The sequence below is a fragment of the Brienomyrus brachyistius genome, unplaced genomic scaffold, assembly GCF_023856365.1.
Source record: "Brienomyrus brachyistius isolate T26 unplaced genomic scaffold, BBRACH_0.4 scaffold59, whole genome shotgun sequence".
In the NCBI taxonomy this organism is placed as follows: Eukaryota; Metazoa; Chordata; class Actinopteri; order Osteoglossiformes; family Mormyridae; genus Brienomyrus; species Brienomyrus brachyistius.
The window spans coordinates 452,778-466,024 of record NW_026042334.1 but is presented as its reverse complement, the minus strand read 5'-3'; the positions used below and the strand labels follow the sequence as shown (position 1 = coordinate 466,024).

The 13,247-nt window shown below is 45.2% G+C and overlaps 1 protein-coding gene across 1 annotated transcript in view; it reads right to left on the bottom strand.

The window, feature by feature from the left end:
• The window catches only part of LOC125725010 (CXADR-like membrane protein), a 52,194-nt gene extending 40,501 nt beyond the window's left edge, over window positions 1-11,693 (bottom strand). The window contains exon 1 of the mRNA XM_049001549.1: window positions 10,989-11,693. Coding sequence (XP_048857506.1) covers window positions 10,989-11,019 — 31 coding nt within the window. The 5' untranslated portion in view covers window positions 11,020-11,693. The remainder of the gene's footprint in view (window positions 1-10,988) is intronic.
• Between the last annotated feature and the right edge of the window lie 1,554 nt (window positions 11,694-13,247).

The window sequence follows — 13,247 nt, the reverse complement described above, 5'->3', positions numbered from 1 at the left end:
AATAACACCCAGACCCACCAACCAAGACCCTGTATGGACGAGCACTTATGAACGATGAAGTACTGTCCTGCAGGAGTGCCTCTTGTTCCTACTCTGACTCCACAGATCTGGATCCTGTGGAGTGAAGTTCCCGATGACCGGCAAGCGTGACATCCCGCGGTTGGCGAGCGCCTGTTTGCACCGCTGTGTCAACACACCCTCCCTGCAGGCACAGTCGAGAAATCCCGGTGATTCATAACCTATGCTAAAATAAAATGATAAGAAAAAACAGAGGGGTAAGCCCACACTGCGCTGGAAAACAGACGGCCGCATGCCATAATCCCTTCTGGGCACCTGTACACCTGTCGTTATCATTTTCACCCTCGTTTTAATTGTGCATCCCATAGCCACATTAACGCGGGGCTGAATGCACGTCATATTCTGTTACGAGATAGAGTCGCTGGACCCTGTGAAACGCATGGTAATTGATGTCACTCTAATTTAATTGGACCAGCGGAGGTTTTTGTATTCAAATTTTGAATGCCTCTGTGACATAAATAAGAAACACAATGCTGGAATGAAAAAGTGTTAATGAAGTGGAATATTCAGCTAACTCTATTGCCGGCAGTTTGCTCTGGAGTTTCCTGTCTAATAACAAGGTTCAGGAACCACACAGTTAATAAAGAGGGAAAAAAAGTGAGGTAAACTAACTTATTTAGGGACTATCAAAGTAAGATAGACGCAAAGTCGTACAGTGAAACACCCCGAGCTGTAGGAAGCCTAACAGTACCTGCTGATTCTCTTGTCTGAAGGGTTTCTAAACAGCAAAAAGCCTCGGGAGCTGATAAAAACAGAAGATGAAACGAACAGCCAAATCCAGGGGCCGTCAGGCCTTGGTGCGGGGGCACGTTATTACAGCGAGTAACGTTTACTTTAATTGTCTCTAAACTTCAGAGATGTTTTGACACCGTCGGCTGATTGTATGCAAATGAAAGCAGCGTACGAAATGCTAAACAGCTACACAGAGGCAATTATAAATTATGCAAAACACAGTCCTACGGGGAACACATCGCAGTTGCCGCCATACGGGAGACGCTGGAGATGTAGAGGAAAGTCTGCGTGGTGAGTTTTGCACAAAGGTGTTTGCTCATCACCCTCCTCTAGGTCTAGGTAGCTATACTGGGCTGGGCCCCTGAAAAATCTGCAGCGCTTTGCCAGGGGCGGATCAAATTTGCTGAGTAAGGGAGTGGGGGGAGGGCTATCAATCATTTCTATTTTCCCCAACGCCCCCCTCCCTGACCCAGAGGGTCTTCTGCTTTCTCCCCCTTTACGGGCAGTGGCACTGCGATTTGAGGAGCACCTTCCATATTCAGCTGCGATGAAAGGTCCTTAAGTGGCCAGGTCTGACTTACAGGACGAACGGCTCAAATTCATTATCCAATCTGCCACACTGGATCGCAGGCTAACGAGCTAGCTTTTAAGCAAGCCGGAGTCACTTCCAGAAAGCTTCTTTGTCATTTAAATGATTGCCTCAAAGCGATTCGAAAGGGAAAAGATTGACGCTTCTCTTCACCACAACAAAATCAGAAAACAGCAACTCCATACAGTTTATCAGCACAAAAACAGATGTGTGAAAAAAATCACATAATGGAAAAGAGATATTTTATTCCCAGAAATGTGTTATCCGTTCAGAAGCTATTAACTCAATCAGTCCACCGACAATATTTCATATTACTATAATCTTAAACTGTAATTTCTGGAACCATGGAGTCTAGAGTGCAGTAACATCATCCCAAATGTAATTATTTTAAAAGTTTTATTTTGCCAGCGTCGCTGTTTTCCTCCCACAGCAATGCTGGCAGTCAGACAGCAATCCAAGCCAAAGACCAGCACTCCATGCATCCTCTTACAAAGACACGGGGAAACGCCATCATTTGCGCAAGTGGAATCGTGGCCCAAGCTCAGCATTCAAACAGAGGAGATTAAACGGCGATGGTGTAAAAAGGTAGAAGGCAAGAAGTATGATTCACGTCGTCGATAAATCAATGCAAATCTCGTATCTTGCCGCCCACACGTAATCTGAAATAACATGCAAATAATTTAAACCGTTCAGTAACGGGAACTTTGCATTTGTAAAGAATGTCGAGTGTGGAATAAAGAATTGTCCAAACTGTAAATAGCAGAACTCGGAGATTAGCAGGATAGTTGGCTTATATGAACATACATTTACATTATTTATACATTCTTAGCTAAAGTGGTACACATGTTTTCTTTATTTTTAGAAAGCAAAGTCAGAAAACGGTAAAAAAAAACACTCTGTCGGCTGCTGTATTCAAACATGCAACCTGCTAACCACGGCAACAGCATCCAAACCTGCGGAGCGGCAAGCCACTCCCACACGCTTGATGCTGATAGACCATTTTCAGAGCATCTATAAAATGAGCTTGCTGCTTTGGTTTGCGGTAAGATGCCCTTCACATCTAGCCAATCACACTGGTTGAAACCGCAAGACCAGCTCCGCAGTGTCGGCCGCAGGAAGCTGGATGGTTTCAGCACAGAGGACGAGGCCGGCGTGAGGTAGCCGGGCCACATTCTGAGGAACGTAAGGTCGGGCTGTGGTGTGCCAAGCCCCAACCGCACGCCAAGCAGCGGTGGGGAGATGCTGCAGCCACAGCGGCTCTGGTCTGCCGGGCCCGGCCTAGCGGAAAGTCTCGATTCCATCACCGAGCCGAGCTTAACGACTCATAAAAGTCAAAGGTGCCATCTGCTCGCTAACCGTTTCCAGGCCAAAAGCACACAAATAGAGCAGGTAAAAAAAAAACAGGGCGATGCTACATCTACAGCACCGGGTGACGCACCTGAACGAGTCACTTAATCGCTCGTGCAAACAGGTCTCCCGTGCGAAGCGTCTGTCCACCCTCTCTGCAAGCTCGGAGCATGACACGTTACGGCACCGCACGACCCGGAGCATTAGTGAGTCAACGGCGCTCGGCCCTGCACTCAGGCAGCATGCGTTTCTCAGCATTGGCTCTGGTACATAATGACACCCGGACCCGTGGCTCGCTAATGATGTCGTACATCACCTGTGCCTCAATTTTAAGTCCGTGGATGTTGGACATTGCGCTCTCATTTCAGGACCCACACTGCTGATAAATAATACTTTTGTTCTCCTCAGAAATAATACCCGAAATACATTCTTGTACAAATGGTTTTTCTTTCCCCGTTTACAAAATGTAGTGTTACCATACTTATAATACTGCGCAGATGTAAGTGTCCAGAGTGACATAAAAAGGAGAATGAGTCAGCATCCAAAGAGCAATTGGGGTTAAGAGTCTTGCTCAAGGGCCCTAACTCTGGCAGCAGCAGGATTCGAACCCACAACATGCATGCTACTCTCAAAGCTGCACACCAGTCAGTGAGAAGTGACAGAGTTGTTCTCAGGACATCTAAAAAAACTTCCCAATTTCAGAGGAAACAGGAGAATACTTGTTAATGTTTATTGGTTTAATAAATACGTCGGAAGTTGGTGGGTTGCCAGTGGCAGGCTTCGGGAACACCTGGAGCTGGACTGAGACGGGCAGCATGACTCCCGGCCGGGTTTCCGCGCCTCTTTCATTAAAGTGACAGGCTGGGAAGTGAACGGGCGAGGAGACACATGAGGACAAAGCAGTGGCGCGGCCCAGGACCGGTAGGGCTGCGTCGCTGTGCTCCGGCGCCCCCCACAGGCGCTCCGCGGGGAACCACCCAGCTAAAAGAATTAACAAATGCTTGAACCAATAAGTGACCGGAGTTCCCCGCAACTTCTCCAATCTGCCCTGCTGTACAACCACTCATCCACCCCCCCGTGCCCACTGACTACAAGATAAATGCCAGGGAGAGTTCATTTGCACTGAAGTGTGTGTTTGGTGGGGGGAGGAGGGATTTCTGAGTTGGAAATATAAAGCTGAGAGAATTAATCAGTGCGGAGCTGTTCTGTGGGATGGTTTGAGACACCCAGAGGGTGCATCAAAGCAAAGAGGGGACTGTGACGACCCAACCCACCCAGTTTGCCAAACTGAAGTCCAGCCAAAAATATATCAGCAACAGGATGGTCAGTGACCGCTTTGGGAAAAAGTTTCTACCCCCTATGGCTCGACGGCTCAACACAGCAATAAAAGTACAACCTTGTAAACGGTTCACTTTCTTATGTTTAACTTAATGTTCACATACTTTTCAATTATTTAGCTATATCTTCCATTACAGCCACCTCTTTTATTTATTTATCTGGTTATCACTGTCGTCTCACACCTCTGGGACCAGGGTTCGAGTCTCCATCCTAGCTCTAGGTGTGTTGAGCTTGCATGTTCTCCCCGTGTCATTGTGGGATTTCCTCTGGGTCCCCCCACAGTCTGAAAACATGCTAAGATGAATCAGAGTTACCAAATTCTCTAAGGGTGTGAATGGTGTTCGTGCTCTGTGATGGGTTGGCACCCCGCCCTAGGTTATTGCCTCCTTTACGCCTATAGCTTTCAGTATGGGGTCTGGACACCCCCAACCCAGGATTGGATAAATGTGTATAGAAAATGGATAGGAGGATTCCATAAATATGTACCTGTAAGGTACTTAGTCACATGTCTGCTTAGTCACTGTTTCTGAGTGCCTGTTGGATGTTATATGTTACTGACTAGCGGTTCAAATAAAAATTCCTATTTACTGATGAACAAAAATCAAATCAGGAATCTTGATCTCGGTGAGGAAACCCCTCCCTCCAGACTTCTAAAGCAACACCTGGACAATCCAGAACGGTCTCTTGAAGAGAGCAGATGATTTCCTTCAGAAGTTGCTTGAACTGATGGAATCTGCTGACGGTTGAGGTCTTTGCATGAGAAGAATGAGCTGATCCCTTAAGGCCTGGAAAGAGTCATCAATCCAAGGCTCATACATCTGCAAAACCATCTCGCAGATATCACAAATCCCCGTCTGTCCCACAAAGGCGGACTTCTGCTCCACGTTCCCGACTTCTGGGCCTCATTATTTTCCCAATGTGCAGATGTGCTGGGGAGGGACCGCTGACCGTTTCTTCCGGAACAAACGGGAGGCAGTAGTTGACAAGGACACGCCGCCCACCGCTTGCGCGCGGGACGCAGAGTTTGCTAACAGCTCTGAGCCTTGAAGCATATTCTCTACCCACTTAGCAGATGATCTCAGCTGCATCCAGGCTGCCCGGGACAGAGGGTTTCGGATGTCGAGCCGCGGCGATTCGCCCTTCCTCTGGGTTTCCAGCCGCACGGAAGGCTTTACTCTGCTGAACTTGGCATCCGACTCGGGGTCCAGAGACGCTGAACCTTCTACCATAGGACTGTAGTGCTGTGTTAGCAAGCGTGCCAAAACACCTCTAGGCTACCGGCATCAGCTCAAGAATGACAGCAGCGGTATAAATAAACCAAACCATAATGTAACTGCAAACTGTGGTGAGGTGGACATCAGGAGTAGGGTAACTTCAGGTGACCAATACAGTCCTTCACTTCAGCTGCACCACAATGCCAACATCTCGTACCCTGACGTCCTACTGCAATGTTTCCCAGTTCATTTTGATGGTCAGGAACACTTAATACTGGTACAGGTGTGTTGGGAGCTGGATAAGGGGAAGGGATCTAGGGGACGCTGAGGTCTGAGCTGAAATACACTTTCCTACACCTAACTCCTTAATCTCCTCCTCGAACTAAAGCCTATGTCCTTTTCACTGCGCTTCCCTTGTTTGGATGCTGTTCCGTTAAACCCGTCTCCACTTCTAAACCCAAATGAATCCCCTGCTCCCTCCTCCCATCCCTGAATCACTCAGTTTGTTCCTCATCCTGCCTGGAGCGAGTTCTTACACTGTCCATTACAAATATCGAAACAGGCAAACTGGCAGACCGAACCGTCCTAATCACATACAGCTCCCAGGCCTTAAGTCTTTCCAGCGGCACTGAGTCCCGTATATAAATGTGCTGCCGTGGCAACCTGCGCGCCCCGATTGGTGGGACCTGCAAGGCTGTCGTCTCCTCTCTCCCAGGCTCTTAAGATTCCTCATGAACAAACGCCCATTGGAAAAAATCACGTCATAGTGACACAGAGTACTTGTTGCAAAGGTTTCGGGGAAATCAGTCATTAGATATCTTCCGTTAGCTTTCACGCCTCACTCAAACATTGCAGGAATCAGTACGAGGTGACCACTCCCTTGGAGAGTAACAACAATAACAGCTTTATAAAATCCTGTGAGAAGTGCAAGTGCTGAATTGTAGTTCATAAAACCCATGATGGGGTGGGAGGAGTCATCTATGCATGGCGAATAACTTTTAAAGAAGAATTGTGAATCTTAAACAACGAAAACACGCGGCACATGTGGTTTTAATTGCTGCTGGAGCCAAACCGCTGCAGCACATCTGTCAAAGGTTAACTGTAAAGTAAAATAGGCAGTTCCTGTTCCACAACAATCTGGGAGTGATTTAATGAGTCACGGCTCGGGTGGGTGCGTGCAGGCGGGGGTCCTTGTAACGAGGACACAGCGCGTGGTCAGCGGTGTCGCTCAGAACCAGGTGTGCAGTGTTTCAAAGCCCCACGCAAGGATCAAGTTGGCACAACACCTGATAGGATAAAACGAATGCAAAGAAGAACACATTTTCAAATTTCCTCAACACCCACGCGAGCTAAAAACCGAATGTTTAAATAAACTTCGCTCTGACGTCTATTCTTACCAGGGGATTTATATTTGTGTCTGAAAAGCGAGACTGAAAAGTTCTGGCAGGTAAGGAACAAAATAACGCCAAGAAAACCAACACGGGATGCCAAAATATTCCGTTTCTGTTCTCTTAGCTGACCTTCACTCCATACTGGTTAATTCCGTTTTTTTTTTGTTTGTTTAATACACTCTTCTTTTCATGGCAGAAATAGTTTGAGGTGAGAGTGAGGTCAAGTATGAAAAGGGCCCTTTTTTCCAAGGGTTTGTTCATAAATCAAAGGGCACACTGTAAAAGCCGACATTACAGTAGGGGCCTTTCCTCCTATCATCGCGCTACGGAAATGCGATTAATCGAGTATGAACAGTGAGGAATAGGGCTGGAAATGTCACTGCCAATCCCGCCTCGGTTTGTACCGACGTAAGACAGTGGAAAAGTCAGTGTGCCAGGCAGGGAATTCGTGACATCGGTCCACGGAGACAGCAAGGGCATGAAATGTCCTGCTGCTCAGCTCGGGGGGGGCAGTGATTGGGATAGGATGACACGGGTCAGGAACAGAGTAGAGGAGGGGGCGGGGGGGGGGGGTCACTATGATTTCTTTGTGTGCCGGCTGATGCGTCCCGCCGCCCCGCTGGGTAAGGGCGCCCGTGTGCCGCCTCCTCCACATTAAGACTCCTGCCCCGAGTAGAGGGACGACCGACCTCCTATTTGCTGCAGCCGTGAGTGAATGGCAGAAACTGCTGTGAGCAGGCTGCTCAAGGAATGGGCCCAGTCATAAGCCAGGCCAGTACTTATCCCTCTGCTATACGCATTTTCACACATCGACAGCCCAGTAGATTCATCCTACTTAATGACCATTAATTTGACTAATTTCCCATCAGCCTCTCTTACATCAACTAAACAGACACTTTCCCCCTCTGAAAGTCACATATAACTGAGAAACGTGGTCAAACAATCCCTGAAGAAATTGGGGTTAAGGGCCTTGCTCTGGGGCCTAACAATGACATCACAATGCCAACCAAGGGACTTGAACCAACAACCTTCCGATCACAGACACTGAAACCTAAAATAACCATTAGAGTTTTCTCCTTGAAGGACTCTGCTTGGGTTCTTTAAGGATCTACTAGACACTACCGCCAACATACAAGGTTAATCACAGGAGCTTAACCTCCTGACTTTTTGTTTTGTAAGAGTTTGGAGTTTTGTTTGTTTTGTAGGAGTAGGCAGCAAAGCTTCTACTAAGCACTCTGATCGCACCCACAGGAATTTCCAAATTACCGTACGGCCGCTCAAGCCAACCTCTTTAAATGCTGTGGTCAGGCCAAACGACTCCAAACCAACCCAAAAAGTAACCGCCCCAAGTGTCAGAGCAGCACGGAGAGACAAATGCTTGGATCCACTTAGTGTTTACACAGATACTCCATTTATGTCCGGCTGTTCAAACACTGAACCGAGAAAAGGACTGTAACTGGAAAACACGCCTTTCTCAGAAAGGCAAAATTGTTTTATTAGGAAAGAAAAGGTAAAAATGTAAACTGCAAACGTCAGACGTCAGTCTTTCCTTTTTACGTGGCATATGGATCCTAAGTTTACACATAATACACTTCATTATGCATAAGCCCACCGATTACATAAAATCTGTTCTTCTTGATCCAGAGACAATTGAGTTATAAATAAATAAATGAGACTATAAAACTGCTATAAAAGCCAGGGAGGATTATCCCGAGCTATATAATAAGGGGAACATCTGCGAGCAGTCGGTCTGCCAACGTAGACGACAAACCTCGTTAGTGCGATCAGGACACGCTGGCCATCAGGTGGGCGGCGGGAGAAGCCGTCGTGGATGGAACCCGGCACCGACCCGCTGGTTTGTTTACCGAGCCGCAGTTAGGTACCCTATAGGAATGTCCCCGAGTGCTGGTGGGTGCACGCTAGCGGGTGCACGCTCGTTTCCGTTAGCCGTACGGCAATCTTTGACTCTCCCGTCACATGATGAACAATTTAAAAGCACCTGTATACCTTCTTAGGGAGCCCCCCCAATCACCAAAAAAAAAAACATTATCAAATGAAGAGAATTAGTATGAAATAAAAACACACGTGGGAGACACACAGAGAAAAAAAATTGTCAATAAAATAACACCCAGCCTCATGATGGTCATAACATTCCTTTAAATCCAATAACCTAATGAGACCAGAGATGCACTATTTCACTAGGAGCCCCACCCCCCAGGCTCAGGGGGTTACAGTACCCTCATGATTTCCTGGAGAGTGATTCAGAATTTTTATTGCAATTCAACCTCATCGCTCAAGCAATGAAGCCGAGAACTATTCATCAACAGCAGCATTTAGCGCGCGGCGCTCCGGGGCTACGGCGGACGCGCCCGCGGTCGTCGCGAAATCGGAAGGCGGCTGAAGCACCTGACAATGTCTAATTGCCTCGCTCATTTGTAATGTGAGCGCTGAGTATAATTTTTTTTCTCCTCTCGGAAATATGGAAATGTGGACGGCTAGAGACTTCCCGAGTCTTTAAAGAAACGAAGAGGAAATGGCAGTAATTGATCGCTTTTTTCCCTTAAATAAAAAAAAGACGATGCTACGTTTATGAGTGGCGCGGATCCATGTTAAATTGAGTCTATAAATCATTTTGCTCTATCGTACAAGTGATAGAACTTTTTTGCATGTTGTGAAAGTATTTCTGGAATTGCCACGACGATGGCCCAAGCAATGTATTAAACTCTATGAGCTAAAATATACCATGCTGATCATATTGTTTTGTTCGAAATTACAATAGGCCTACAGCCTGGCATAATTATGAAAAACTACATGAACTTATTGTCCAGTTAATATATTGACACATTAAAGACTATTAGGCAAATGTTTACATGCAGTTCGAAGAAAACCGAATGACATGAAAAGGATGGTTCACTTTTGTTTGTTGGGAAGCTTAATTATTACGGTCATGTTCAGGTTCATGTCAGCTCCGGACACCGGTATGGCTGAAGAGATGAAGCCTCCACGCTGCCAGGCTATTTGCGATCACATGCTCCCATGCAATATGTGGGCTGGTGGAGCATCCTGGGTCCTCCGTGAGCTGACACTGCAAACGCTAAACATCCAGGGCTTCAAACCCAAAACTACTCACATGGTGTACACTTTAACGCGCACTAAGATGGACGTCTTATTTCCCGCAGGGCACCCCATAAGAAAATAATGGAAATAAATCTGTGCCTATTTTTTGTTTTAGGCTACTTCAGGGTTGCTGACCCTGTCGAATGACAGAGCGAGAATAAAAAAGGAAATTTAAGAAATCTAAAAATAGGCTGCTTATATGGATCTCAGTTTTAGAGCGCGTCGTGAACAGTGTGGAAGAAGGTCAGAACACGGCATTTTGAACCCCTGCATGTAGGCTACACGTCGTAGACACCATCGCAAAGTTTGGTGCAGTAATTATAATATGCCGGTTTAAAAATCCGGGCACTCGCAGAAAACTACAAAGACGACCATGCAGAAAAATAGCGCTTAAGTAAAGCAATCTGGAATTAAACTGTGAAAGCGTAAACCTCGGTGATTTATCCATCTACCTTTATGTTCGGACCCCGACCCTACCGGCTCCCTCCTGCAGCACCGAATAACTACATAATTCCGATTATTATTTTGCTATTGGGTGTCAAGTTAAAGCAAGTAGTTTATTCATATTCCATTTCTTGCGTTTTCTAAAAAAAAAAAAAAAACACCATACTTCGCACACATCTAAGAATGGACAAAAGAAATGTAAAAAACAACGTTTACGCTGCCAATTAATGACTAATTAATTTCCTCTCCGTGAACTCCAATCAATATCCGTTTCTCTTCGCATTTCCCTGTTCTGGGCACATCCAGCATCTGTTTTCAATTTGCTTTACAGACGCCTGTTGGAAGAGGTTTGTTTCTAATGAAGTAACTTTCGTGCCCTATTATATGTGAATTTATTTTTGAAAACAGAGATTGCCTTACGCCGGGAGCAGAATTAAATATTTTTTCATAAAACATCATCTTTTAATCACTTATTCGCTTTTAAAAAATGAATTTTTGTCTTCGTGAATAACGGCAGGCTTGTGGTTTCTCGTTCAAGACCAACCAACACTATGATACTGGAGATTTAAAAAGAACATTTCTGCAATCAGAAAAAGAACTACAAAATACAATGTTGTACTCTTACAAGCCGATGTACAGATGTTTCGTACATGATTAAATACCTGCTTGCGAAATCCGATACGCGAAACAATAGAAAGTTTGTCTCCCCATTATGTGCTTCATGTAGAGTGAACTTACCTAGAAACAGCGATCGGATTCTTGCAGGCATCGTGACACGGAGATTTACTGAAAATCCACCACTGGAGATCTAAAAAGAAGCTATTCTGCCTTCCTTACTAATCATTTGAGTCACCAAAAGGTACAGTCACATAGGAAAAGTCCAGAAGAAATTTCGGGATAAATGACATACACATCTATATTTAACTGGGTCCCCAACTTGCATATCTCACAAAATTGGAGCGATCGAGCCCTCATGGAGAAAAGTGGCGTCTTGTTGCGATCACTTCAATTCAAATGCCCGGCAGATGGGAGTTTCGCCTGTTTTCACCGAGGATGCATGATTTAGGTGCCTCTGGGCTCCGATCTCTCTTTCTCCACTCCTTGCACACAATGAGACGAGTGAGATAGGTGGATGCTGAAGGATGGAGACCTCTAGAGTCTGAAGTGCTCACATTTCCTTACAGGGATAACAAGAGCGACCACGTTTTAATATGAGCCAGGCAGCGGGGTGCAAGGACGTCGGCGACGCGATCTCAGATAGGAAAAAAATGTTGTTATTGGCCGCGATTATTTCTTGAAGATAGACAAGTAAAATAGCCGAGCTATTAGAAAGCATACAGTACACGAACAGCTCTTTTACCGTGTCATTTAAGCTCCGGAAAGCTCTTCCTCGAAAACAGAGCCCAATGCAGTAACCTGCCACGCCAACGAGCGACAGTACTGCCTTTACTTCGTTTTATGACATCGTTTTATGGCTGCGCACGTAATGCGGTGATGTAATGAATAATATAGCCTATTCACGGCACAAAAATTACACAATGACAGTGATCATAATGGGCGTAGTAATAAGTAGTAGTGATAATACTTTAGTAAGTTTCAAACATCACTTTAAGAATAATATTTTACTTATTTATTACCGGGGATCTGACTCTTTAGCTTGTTGCCGGAGGCTACGACTGGATACAAGGTGGTTTGCGTGTGTAACAGTTCAGACACCGGGGACCAGAGTTGACAAATATTACACAGCTGTAGTTTTGCTAATAATGATGGTAATGCCACTGCTGATAATAATAAAAAATTAATAAATACATTTATCAAAAACCCAATCTAACATTCTTCTCAATAAAAGCAAATTGAGTTCATTTGGTAACAGCATGACTTTTGCATTACGGTTTCCTTTTTAAAGTAAAGCAGAAGAGGTCTTGCAGATATATGCAGTTGCCAACACAATGCGTCAAAATGGTGCGAAAATTGTCAGATGATACAATGAATGATAAAGTACAAACGCGACGCACATACAATTTACACTTTCATTGTTACCGAAGGATGTGTGAAGAACAAAGTGAGCACGAACAACCATCTACCTTTCAAGATCCCTACGGTTTCAGGACTTATGAATATGTAGAGCAGTAAACTTTCTTTGGGGTGACGCTCCAGCTTAGTAAACACTTAGATGTCTTGAATGGCTCTTTTAATCTTTTACAACCGACAAACAGCGGCAGATTATGCAATTGCAGGCTGCAATAATCTTAACCTTGCCAAGCAAGCAGTAATAGAAGCCGCAAATAACCTTAATTGTTGCGGTTGCCCCTAACATAATTTATCGAAGTGAGGCGGAGATTTCCCCAACCGTTAGAAAACCTGTATCTATTAGAAGCTACAAGGGTATCAATAGCGTCTTAATGAAGAGTTTTAGTACAAATAGGGAGTGCAGCAGATCATGCATAACCATGTTGTCATTTGTACTTCAGAGACGTCTCTGCCATTGTACAGACCGCTGTAGCATTGGTCTGGGTGATGATGCTCCATACTGACTCAATTAAGTTACAGATGAACAAAGTCTCTAATTTTAAAACATCCGAGCAGATAACGATTCAGGCCAGGTTAGTTTGCTGCTGTCGTTAAAGCTCTCTATGCAATTATTCACTTATGTAAGTAATATTTTATTAAACACCTAATTTAAATCTATCAGATGATATACATGAATCTTTCTACTCTTAAACAAACGAGTTCTGATCCTCAGGTCTTTTTTTGTTGTTCCCGATTAACGTGGCGACAATAATACGCGACGACCTGTCAGAACTTGACTGATTATGGGAACATGCTTTTTGCTGCAATCGGAGTGCAGCACAGCCACTGAATGCAAACTGTCTCTAAGCGAGACTGGGAAGGAGGGCAAATAATCTCTCTCTCTCTCTCTCTCTCTCTCTCTCTCTCTCTCTCTCTCTCTCAGGAACTTAAATTTCCCAAAAAGATGTAACATCGCTAATGCTTGTG